This window comes from Chroicocephalus ridibundus, chromosome 2 (genome assembly GCF_963924245.1).
Source record: "Chroicocephalus ridibundus chromosome 2, bChrRid1.1, whole genome shotgun sequence".
NCBI classification, from domain to species: domain Eukaryota; kingdom Metazoa; phylum Chordata; class Aves; order Charadriiformes; family Laridae; genus Chroicocephalus; species Chroicocephalus ridibundus.
The window spans coordinates 34,079,801-34,090,922 of NC_086285.1; the positions used below are offsets into that span (position 1 = coordinate 34,079,801).

At 50.8% G+C, this 11,122-nt stretch overlaps 1 protein-coding gene across 1 annotated transcript; it reads right to left on the reverse strand.

Moving 5' to 3' along the window:
* Positions 1–217: 217 nt before the first annotated feature.
* TWIST1 (twist family bHLH transcription factor 1) lies at positions 218–2,964 on the reverse strand. The gene is made up of 4 exons (XM_063323898.1): positions 2,862–2,964; positions 2,591–2,721; positions 1,490–2,107; positions 218–790 (listed from the first exon to the last, which is right to left on the reverse strand). Exon 3 carries the CDS (start codon positions 2,103–2,105, stop codon positions 1,533–1,535), a length of 573 nt encoding a protein of 190 aa, XP_063179968.1. The 5' UTR covers positions 2,106–2,107; positions 2,591–2,721; positions 2,862–2,964; the 3' UTR covers positions 218–790; positions 1,490–1,532.
* Positions 2,965–11,122: the final 8,158 nt, after the last annotated feature.

Below are 11,122 nucleotides of genomic sequence, written 5' to 3' on the forward strand. Positions count from 1 at the left end.
GTGCCCCCTCTCTCTTGGGTGTCTTTACAGCTCAACAAGCAGGTATTTATCTCCAGTTCCAACCCTGAGTTCTCAGAGAGACCAAACTTTATGGTTATTAAAATTTCAATCATATTTATTTATTGCAGAAAAATAATATACAATGATATTTACAAAACAATCATAAAAATAGGAATGCATTTAGACACCGGATCTATTTGCATTTTAACATGGGTCATCAATAAATAAATAAAATGTTTATTTTTTTCTCAGAGGAAAAATAATAATAATAAAAAAGTTAGGAACCGGGTATATAACAGCTTGAGCCCAGCATATTCCCCCCTAAAAAAAAAAAAAGTTTTCATCTCTACAGGGATATTTTTTGGTTGGCTGGTTGGTTTCATTCAAGAATGAAGAAAGTCCACAATAATGTATTTCCTTTCATCAGTGGCTCATAGGCACGACCTCTTGGGAATGCATGCAAAAAAAAAAAAGGCAAATTAAAAAAAAAAAGTTAAATTCCAACATTCTTCGTCAAAATAAAAAAAAAAAATCGAACGATTCAGACTTCTATCAGAATGCAGAGATGTGTGGATTGTACCGACGCCCAAAGGGTAGTCACTGTCCAAAGCCCTTGTCTCTCTTTCCTTAAGTGCTCCCCACGCCCTGCTTTGAATTTGGATATTGCTCTTCCAATTTCCAAGAAATCCTTGGTACATTTTTTTTTTTTTAGACAAGACCAAAAAAAAATCGTATCCAACTTCAGAGTCTCTAGATTGTCCATTTTCTCCTTCTGTGGGAACAATGTCATCTGCAAAAACCCAAAGAGGGCGGAAATCTCGTTACTGAAATGAAAGATACACATACATCTACCTACATCTCCCTGGCTCTGGAAATACACGTAGCGGGCACGAACAGAGGAGGGAGAAACGCGTGTCCCCGCCGTGCAGGCGGTGCGGGGACCGGGTGACACCCCGGCCCGGTGACCAGCGGTGTCGGAGCGGAGGGAAGGGGGCTGCTGGGGCGGTGGGAAGCGCTCCCGGGGCAGCACACGGGCGGACATGGATTCCCTTCAAAATACTAGCGGCGGCAGCAGCAGGAACCATCCCAGCAGCCCCGCTGGCTCCGCGGCGTTTGGTGAGAGAGTGATCTCAGGCCGGCCCCATCTGGCTGGGGCACACCCGCACCGCCGCCGCCTCCCCGCCCGCAGCCCACCCCCGCCGCCCGCCGGCAGCGCCCCGCCACGCGTGGGCCCCGCGGGGCCGGGGGCGCACCTCGGGCCGCGCAGGGGGAGGGACGCGCCGGGGCTGGAGCGGGACGGGGCGGGGGGATGGACACCTCCAGCCGCCCTGCTCTCCGGCCGGCCCTGGAAGCCAGGCCCCGCCGGACGGGGAGGGCCCCCTCTTCCCCCACGGCCACGCGTGACCGGCCCACGGCGCAGCCGGCGGCCCCTCGCCCCCCCCCCCCCCCCCCCACCTTCTTCCCGCCGGTTTCGGGGTTCCTGCCTTACCTAGGGCTCCTGCCTGGGGGATGCGGGTGGGGGACGCCGCCTGCTAGTGGGATGCGGACATGGACCAGGCGCCCTCCATTCTCCAGACGGAGAAGGCGTAGCTGAGCCGCTCGTGGGCCACATAGCTGCAGCTTGCCATCTTGGAGTCCAGCTCGTCGCTCTGTAAGACCTGGTAGAGGAAGTCGATGTACCTGGCCGCCAGCTTGAGGGTCTGGATCTTGCTCAGCTTGTCCGAGGGCAGCGTGGGGATGATCTTCCGCAGGGCGGCGAAGGCTTCGTTCAGCGACTGCGTGCGCTGCCGCTCCCGCACGTTGGCCATGACCCGCTGGGTCTGCAGCTCCTCGTAGGACTGGGGGCTGCCCCCGCCGCTGCTGCTGCCGCCGCCGCCCCCGCCGCCCCCGCCCGCCCCGCACTTCTTGCCCCGCTTGCCTTGGGCCGGGCTGCAGGGCTCGTCCGCGGCCCCGACGGCGCCGCCGGCGCTGCGGCGGCTGGAGCGCCGCTTGCGCCCCCCTCTCTTGTTGTTGGGCAGCTGCTGCCGGTCCGGCTCCTCTTCGCTGTTGCTCAAGCTGTCGTCGGCGGGGGAGACTGGCGAGTTTGACTCGTCCTGCTGCATCATCTCTGGGGGGGAGACGCGAGAAGCGGGCCGGGAGGGGGGGGAGGGCAGGGAGAAGAGGGGGGCACCTAACCCGCCAGCTCCCCCTTGATCGGCTGCTTCGCTGGCCTGCGAGGAGAAGGAGGAGGAGGAGGGAGGGAGGGAGGGAGGACCTCACTTTGGGGGGAGGGGGGATGGCATCAGGATCCAAGAGGAAAAAAAAAAAACGCCAACCAAAAAAAATAAAAAATCCCTCCCGATCCCTCCTTGGAGCCCGTTCGAGGTGTCTGGGATTGGGAGAAAGTTGAAGACTTGGAGGTTCTTATAGCTCCTGCTGGCGGAAAGTTTGGGGGCAGCAGTGTCATTGGCCTGACGTGGAGAGGAGGGACTTTTGCTGAGTTTTATAGGAAAGTTTCCGCTTCCCCCCCTCCACGCCCTCCCCCAATTATTTTTTTTTCAAGCCATTCACAAGTGATCCGGCCTCCCCCCCCACACGCATACATCCTTACCCCAAGCCCTTTCTCGGCTTCCCTCTCTGTGGTTTCTGCCTCAGGCTCCTTCGGTTCGCACTCGGCTTTGGGGCGGTGCTGGGGGACCGCGGTGGGAGGTTATGGGGGTGCCCGTGCACCCCCTTGCGCTGCTGCGGAGGGGCCAGCGGGCCGCTTAGTGCCTGCGCCGGGGGGGTGGCTGCCCCGGAGCGGCCGGGACAACCCGCATCTCTCGGGCTTTCCTCGCTGCCGCGGGCAGGGCTTGCAGCGAAGGGGAGGAAGGGGAAATTACCCGCCGGGCAGCATCCAGGCACATCCTAACTCTGTCCCGCTCTCGCACGCACCGCGCTCCCATCCCCGAGCGCCCCCGGGGTCTGGCTTTCCGAAGGACCCGCACGTTTCTGGGCTGGGGAGAGGGGAAGGCACAGCCTCATCCTGTCAGGCTGGAGGACTGCGCTCGGAGAAAGCCATCTTCAGAGGTGGAGGCAGCGGGGAAGCCAAGCACTAGCTTCGTACATACGCACCAGTTCTTGAGTCCTTCTCCTTAAGAGAAACCCAGGAGGATCCGGGTCCCCAACCTGGCATACCGGGAGGGGGGAGGAGGTGCAGACCTCTCTGCCCACACTCTGTGCCTACCGACGGCTCGCTTCTGCTCGCCCTCCCTGAAGGCGCCCGAGTCCGCCGCTTCCTGGGAACGGAGCTTATTTATTTTAAATTCTCTTTTATGTTTGCAGCCAAAGCTGTTCCTCCCCATCCCCCGCCTTTGTGCCTCCTTCCCCGCTCGCTGGCAACACAGAGCAGGTGGTGTGTCTTTTTAACAACATCTCGGATTCAAACGGGGAACGCCTGAGAGGGAAAACTAGAAATTGCCATCCATTAATAAATGGGGCGATGCACTTTCGCTGCTCCCTGCGAGGGGACCGCACGCCTCCGCTGCCGGCCTGGCAGCCACCGCTCAGACGGGGCACCTCCGGGCGTGGGGCAGAGGAGCCGCAGCTCCCCGGCTGCGTTTGAGATGGGAGGGCGGAGAGGGCGAACGAAATAGCAGAGGAGCGATAAATCCCAGGGAAGAAAAAGACGAGGCTTCTGGAAGAGCGGTGTCATCTGCTCCGGGGAAAAGAGCCGTCTCTCCCGTCTGTCTGGGGGCTCCCTGTCCTCCAGACAGAGGCCTCCCATCCCGGGCGCTGCGAGGGGCCAGGACGCCGGCGCGCCCGCCGCCGATTGTCAGCGGGCCCGGCCCGGCCGATGGCCCCGCTCCCCACCGTGGCGCCCGTCGGGCACCCGCAGCGGGAGGACCTGCCCCGCCGCTCCTCCGCTGCCCCCCGGGGGTGAGCTTTCCTCCTCGGGTCTTCCATCCCGCCATGCGAGCAAATAGCAGTCTGCCCTAAACCTTCTCTTTTGGGAAACAGCCGGAAACAAGACCAGGGGAGGAAACGGGGACTGACTTACCAGGCGAGGGAAGGCACGCCGCCACACAGACCCGCAGAGAGCCAGCACAGCTTCCCTGGCTTTCGGCTTGTCCCTGCTGTGTGTGCTGCGACCCACAGTGCTCTCCTCTCACCTTGACACCACGAAGCTTCGGGGGTTCCCTTGTGTTGGCAGCAGCTGCTGCCCCCAAGGTAAGAAGAGCTCGCTCCCCTTCCACCTCCCTCTTACCAGTAATTTTGGCTGTGCCTAGAACCCTGGTGCTTCTCTGGAGTGCTGAGTAGTGTCATTACAGAGCAAAGGTTGGCAACAGTGGTGAGCATCCGTAGGCAGCTCTGGGGGCTCTCCTTCCTTCCTTCCTTCCTTCCTTCCTTCCTTCCTTCCTTCCTTCCTTCCTTCCTTCCTTCCTTCCTTCCTTCCTTCCTTCCTTCCTTCCTTCCTTCCTTCCTTCCTTCCTTCCTTCCTTCCTTCCTTCCTTCCTTCCTTCCTTCCTTCCTTCCTTCCTTCCTTCCTTCCTTCCTTCCTTCCTTCCTTCCCCGCTCTCCTCCTTGTTTCTTACAGAAAAAAAATCAAAGTGCAAAACCACATCTGTTTTTGGGTAGCTGTTACCTTGCTGGGAACAAGATGCTGTGGCCATGCCTGTATGATAGAGACCCACATCAGCAAAATCGATGGAAGCAATGCACTGCCTGAAAGGAGAGAGGGGCAGTGTCTGATGAGGGTTTGGTGTTACAGCAGGAGACACGGCTTGTCTGGGTCAGCTGAACTTTGAGTGAGACGCAGGACATCGCTTGCTTGCCATGGGGCAGGAGGGTGTGCAGAAGAGGGTGTTGGGGAGAGGCAAGTACAGGTGGAGACGGAGTGTTACATGTCTTGGAAAACCAGAAAACACAGAGAAATTTAGGGAGGGTGTGACCTTAAGGAGAGACAAGAGGGGCTGACCATGGTAGATGGTTGGGTTTAGGGTCTTCACGGAAACTGCAGAAAAAGCAACCAGCAGTAGTTAGCAGAACACGTGTGGTACTACCTGTGACCTGCACACTGATATATGACCCATGACTACACAGAAACCCCCATCCTTTTCATTTTCGTTTTTGCTTTATCTTTGTGCTCAGGAGTGAAGGAAACTAAGCCCATCCTGCCAAGACCCAGTGCATACATATATGTGTTGGGAGAGAAGGGGAGCAGGTACTGTACAGAGTTTAAAGAAAATCAATCAAACCTCTGATTTATTTTGAAATACATAGTTCTGGTGGGGATGGAGGTAGAGGCTTTGTATTCCAGACTAGCACAGTAATCATTGTGTAGTTCACACACTGTTAAACCATCTATTTTGAATCTCCAAAAGCCACTAAGGTAGACCTGTAGATCACTCTGGAGCATGGGATGAAGGATGCCATGTCCTGTTCTCTGCTATGCATAGGCATGGCTTGGGTCAGGATTCCTGGCTTCTTGGGCAGGCTCTCAAACCTCCTTAGCTCTTTGGAAGTGGCAAGCAAAGCTGCAAGCAAAGCTGCAAGTAGCTCCAGGGCCTTTCTAAGGATATTTCCAGGTCCGTTCCTGCAGGCTTCCCTGGGCCTCAGCTCAGGAAAATGTGTGCTGTGGGATTAGCCCTCACATGGGGCACTGTCAGGACATAGAGAAGTCCAGCATTTTGTCATCTGTGCAATAATATATAACACTGGTAAACTAACCACCTAGATTACAGGTGTGGGTGTCAACATGGAGCTAAATAAACAAGAAGCTTCTAGGAAGATGAAACAAGGAATAAGCGACAGAACAAGTTGAGCTGTGATGATCATTGTGATCATGGCTGATCACAGGGAAACAGCTGGAAGGGATCCCCCAACTATATGCTGTTCCTTGTGTAAGCACCGATTAGCTGCTGAGACACTCAGGCTGGGACAAGTACGGTCTACCTTAGCCAGGCAGAAACAGCACAGGTTTTGAGGGGAGTAAGCTGATAGTTTGATTCTTTCTTTGATTTTTGTTTAAGAATGAATGAAAGGTCTGATTCTGTCTGCTTGTTAATGAATCAGTGCAGAAGTTTAAAAGCTAATGTGCAGAGGATCTGGTGGTTACAACTACAGTGTTGCTCACCAATGTGTTATGTACACATTATGTACACGCTCGTACACACAAATTACAACTGGGTTGCAATAGGCTGTTCGGTATTCCCCATAAGGCATGCACATATACACATTGTAATTTAGCTCTCAAAGGCTGTTCACTGTGGCAAGATACCAGACTCTCTTACTGGTGGGGATTTCTTGGGATATCCAGCAATGTAACAATTACATATGTGCACACTTAGAGGCAGGCTACCTGAATATTCTCGATGTGGAAGCCTTCAGTCTTGCGTTTCCTCAGAAGCTGTACCTTCAAGACTTGCTTCAAGGGCCACTGAATTCAACTGAAGCTCCCCCACTAATTTCCATGGCCAGACATTTTAATTCCTACAGGTACTAGGTGAAAGCCTGAGACACAATCCCTTCAAAAGGGACAAGAGAGCACCCAGCAGCTTTCAACACTGCAATTTAGGCTGTAATTTTGCTCCGTGTTCATAGCACCCCGGGAAACGAGCTGAGGACTCTCACTGTGCCCCGTACAAACTTGTGCAGAGCAACAGCAAACAGGCAGAAGGAATATATAAAGGAGCAGGACCCATTTTTTGGCTTCTTTCTCCTTTTTCTTTCTTCCTGTTCACCGCGGCAGCTCGTACGACCAAGAACGCTCATGCAACCAAGGAAGAGCTGCCAAAGCATCTCGGTTAGTGAAGCTACCTGGGCCCGGCGGGGGTGGGCTCCGTGCCGCCGGCGGGGCTCGGTTCGGCGGGGGAGCGCGGCCGGGCGGGCTTTGCGGCCGGCGGCCACCGGAGGGCACGATTCCCCGCCGGTCCCCGCTGCGGCCGGCGGCGGCGGGCACGGCTGCCAGGTGAGCCGCTCCCGCCGCGGGCAGCGCAAGGCGGGCCGGCCGCCGTGCTCCTGCGGCAGCCCGAGTCCCTTCAGGATGGGTCACCCGAGCTTCACGGGCGTGATGAGGTGCTGCCCGCCCGCTCCCGGGTCCGTTTGCACAGATTCCTCCAAAACCGCCGTATTTCAGCGAGCCCCTGGTCCTTTTTCTCCGGCTTAAGCGGACTCAAGAGCCGAGGGCGCCGCTGCCTCAGAATGACTACAGTGATTTTTATTTTAATTTTCAAGCTCGTCGTGATATCATGTGGTCGTTAATCTAAAAGTCCTAGCGGCTTGCTGGCACAGGAGGATGTGACAGTAGCTTTTTTTTTTTTTTTTTTAACTTCCCTGAGGCGAAGCCTCGTAGCTTCCAGCCCTCCCAGCCCCTCCGGTGCGGGGCCAGCCCCGAACCCCCGCCCGCCCCCCGTCCCTGCGCCGGCGGCAGGGAGCGCTGCGCCGCATCGTTCGCCATCGTCCGTTCTTCCCGATTTTCGCCTCAATGCGAGGGCAAGGAATACCTATTGTCCCATTATCAAACGCGCGATCCCACATAGGATACAGGTGTCCTAACAAATTAAGATCTGAAATGATTTGCAACACTTTTTTTTTTTTTTTCAATATGAAATCTTTTATTTATATCTGTTTTATTCAGCTCCAGAAATAATTCGTGGCAGTGGATGAAGCTTTTTAAGCAGAGCATGAGTACCTTGGTGGAAGCCTAAGTGGCATCCTCTTCTTCACCTCAGAGAAGCCCAGTCTTTCCCATCACAAGAGATCAACATATCTACTGCTGTGGTGGAACTCTGCCCCTAATTATGGCTCTGGGTCTTGTTTGTGTGGTTTCATGTTTAAATCTGAAAAGACTGCTTAGTCAAACAAGCTTATCTACACTCCAGGGGATAACAGTTATTTATATTAATAATGGGGCTTATTTGCTTTTTCAACTCCTTTTATTATTTTTTTTTTTTTACTTTTCCATCTCTTCCATCTTTCCTGAACTATGTAAATATATCTTTTTTGTATTCTTCCTGCTCCCACACATTACTTAAATCTATATATTCAATCTTTCAGTACACTTGGCCCATGGAAACTCCATAAAACTTCGGGCCTTTTTAGCCACAAACTCTGCTTTTTCTTCCAAGGTGGGGGAGGGCAGACCTCGGGCATAGATGATGGATAAAGCATTCCACAAATCCTTCTTCCTAGGGGTGGACTCAAACTCTCTGAGTGGCTCATGCAATTCGAGTCAGAGACCTAGAGTCTGAATTTTATCATGGAAATGGACTTTTTCCCCATTAGCCATGTCTGCACCCTGGGGAAGAACTCCCTGTGCTTCCTACTCAGTGTGGGCTCCTTGAGACTTACAGCTGCTCTTGGGATCTCAGAGAAGAAGATGAAAAAGGGGTCATGTAGGAAACAACTATGACTCAGAAGAACTCCATAGGAGTTCAGGGTAATAGGCTCTCCTTTACCTCTGAGGCAGGCAGCAAAGCCTGGTGTGAGGGAAAGGTCCTGGAAGGACGTCTTAACATACATATATGCCCTCCTAGGAAGATGGAAATGGTTTTTTGATTGGTAGCCCCATTGAATGCCAGGTCTGCAAGTTGGAATGCATCCACCTCCTCCTCCTCCTGCCCCAAGACCACACAGGGGCTGACTGTAGCCATGCAGAGGAGGGGAGTCTGGAGGGGAAAGGTTCACAGAAACGAATATCCATCTCATTCTTCGCACAGTTACCTTACTTCTAAGGACACTTACTTAGAGCTGGAAGACCTTTTGAGAGAGAAGGTGTTTATTTCCATCTCTGCCAGGTTGTATTTCCTTTCAGAAAAGGCAGTCAGGGTGGAATAAAAGTTTGCGTATTTATTTCTAAATGGGGAGTTTATTTTGTGCTATGGGCTATCAGCTATAATGCCTAAAGACGTACTGTACATCATTACCCTGCATTTGATAGCTCCAATCTCACTTGTCTGGCTCTAGAGAACAGGACGGTGATCAGCCAGGGCACCTTGTTCACTAGACATTGATCTGTCCATAGGTCCATACTCTGGTTTTAATTTCTGACTAAAGGTCATATAGTAGGTCACACAATGAAGCGGATCTAGAGCACAAATCTTGGTTACTGAACTTCTAGGGCAGTTTTCCAAAAGAGGCGATAGTTTATTAATATGTTAATGTAAATTAACACACATTCACTATTCATGTATGTATGCATGTATGTATGTTTCTGTCTATCTACTTACCATGACCTTCAGACAAGGATCTGTATTTGTATCCATGCTGTATTGTAAAATACTGCACTGCTTCTGCCGTGAAAAGTATCTATATCAAACATATTCTCATGCCAAAATCTACTATCTGACCTTGCAGCACTAAAAATAGTTCATGTCAGAAGCAGAAAAACATTCGTTTCTCCTTTTAGAACATTTGTGCTTGCATTCATTAAGGACTCAGTCCAAAATCCTTTGATGTCAAAGGGAGTGTTTCAGTGGGCTTTGGATCAAGCCCTAAAATGGGTCAATTAAACTTTAAATAAAATAAAAATGGAAACAGGTCCAGCCTGAGAGTATTGTTGAATAAAAAGAAATATTTAAGAGACACTGCCTTTGGAGTAAAGGGTCATTCATTGTTCCTTAATATTTAGATGAATTTGTGGAATTTTCTGTGATTAAAAAATAATCCTTTGCATGAAGGTTGCAATTTATTTTTTTTTCAGTCTTCAAAACATCCATATTTTGCTGTACGATAGAAATGTTCTATGTTAAAAATGTTAAAGTATGTTGACCTAGTAAGTGCAAAGATTATTTGAGCTTAGTGGCACGTATAGGCGCTGGACCCTAAGCAGTGAGATACAGCTCAGATTTGCAAAGTCAGAGGAGAAGCTTTATTCCAAAATACTGTTCTGACTAGAATATGTTGAAGTTTATGTCTCAACTCATATTCAACTCATTGTATCGGAGGTTTGGGTAATTTGAATGACGTATGTCTGCAGGAATTTTTGCTGAATGAGGATTATTTGACAGTGAAATGACCATCATTCCTTTCAAAGAGATAGAAGTTTGATCAATTGTATTGCAATGGCTTACAGCCATATGCTATCTACAGTGACACTTATGATCTATTTTGGTTATCCCCAAACGGCCTTCAACCTAGCCATTATCAGCCAACATGTTAAACTTTTGGTCAGTGGAAATCCTTTAGTGTCTTGGAAAGACTCATGCTGTTGTCTTCTGGCCAGATTCCATTATGGGTAACTACAACTTTATCTACATTCAACGTATGTAATTGAGTGGCTGTGGTATGGCACACTGTCATTTGGCTTAATTTCAATCAACGAAGATAATTTTCTGTATTTTCTTTCCTATAACACTGTGTCATGTTGCTGTACAAAGTGAAACAGCTGCCACATTCTCCTTCTCGAAGACGCATCCCCGAACGGGCTGTCTCTTCTGAGAGGACAACGTAGCCTCCAACTTGGCAGGTAAAATTTTGCAACACCAAATCCTTCCATCTGTGGTTTCATGTTGTCAGTTCATTGCGGGAACTAATAGTCTGCTCTAGATGTCAAACTATCTGATTTGTTAGTGTAGCTGGCAGGTTAACTGTCTAAGTCTTACCATTTCCGCACAGAATTCACTGTGGGTAGTAGATTTCATCCAAAAAAGAAGAAAAATAGACATGTTTAAAGATTAGACACACTGTTGGGAAATTAAGTTCTTAATGCTAAATCAGATGTATAATAGGAGGTACTTCATAATTGCTCACATCAAGGGTAAGGTGCCAAAGTTGTATAGACAGGAGGGGAAAAGGCAATACAGTCATCCAGCCATCGCTACAAGAAACAAGACCGTCATATTCTCACAGAATATGTGTACAGCAGAAGCAAGCTATACTGCTATGAAGAGATAGAAGACACTTTTTCATTCCTTGTAGTCATGGGGGCCACTGTATTTCTTCAAACATACCCTCCCAAACTGTTCATTGAGGCAAAAAAAAAAGGATTTCCACAGCTCCTTAGGTCGTAAAAGTTAGCAAAATATTACATGACAAAAAGTTGCTGTTAAACTTTGTTCAAGAGCATTTGAAAATGGTATCTGAAATCCAGACTGGGATAGGCGCTACTGCAAGGGCACCAGCACTGAAGGGAATGGATTAGCAGCTCCCCAGTAACAGCGGT

Excerpts from the sequence above, each read along its gene's own strand:
- TWIST1 (XM_063323898.1), bottom strand. The coding sequence starts at position 2,105 with ATGATGCAGCAGGACGAGTCAAACTCGCCAGTCTCCCCCGCCGACGAC.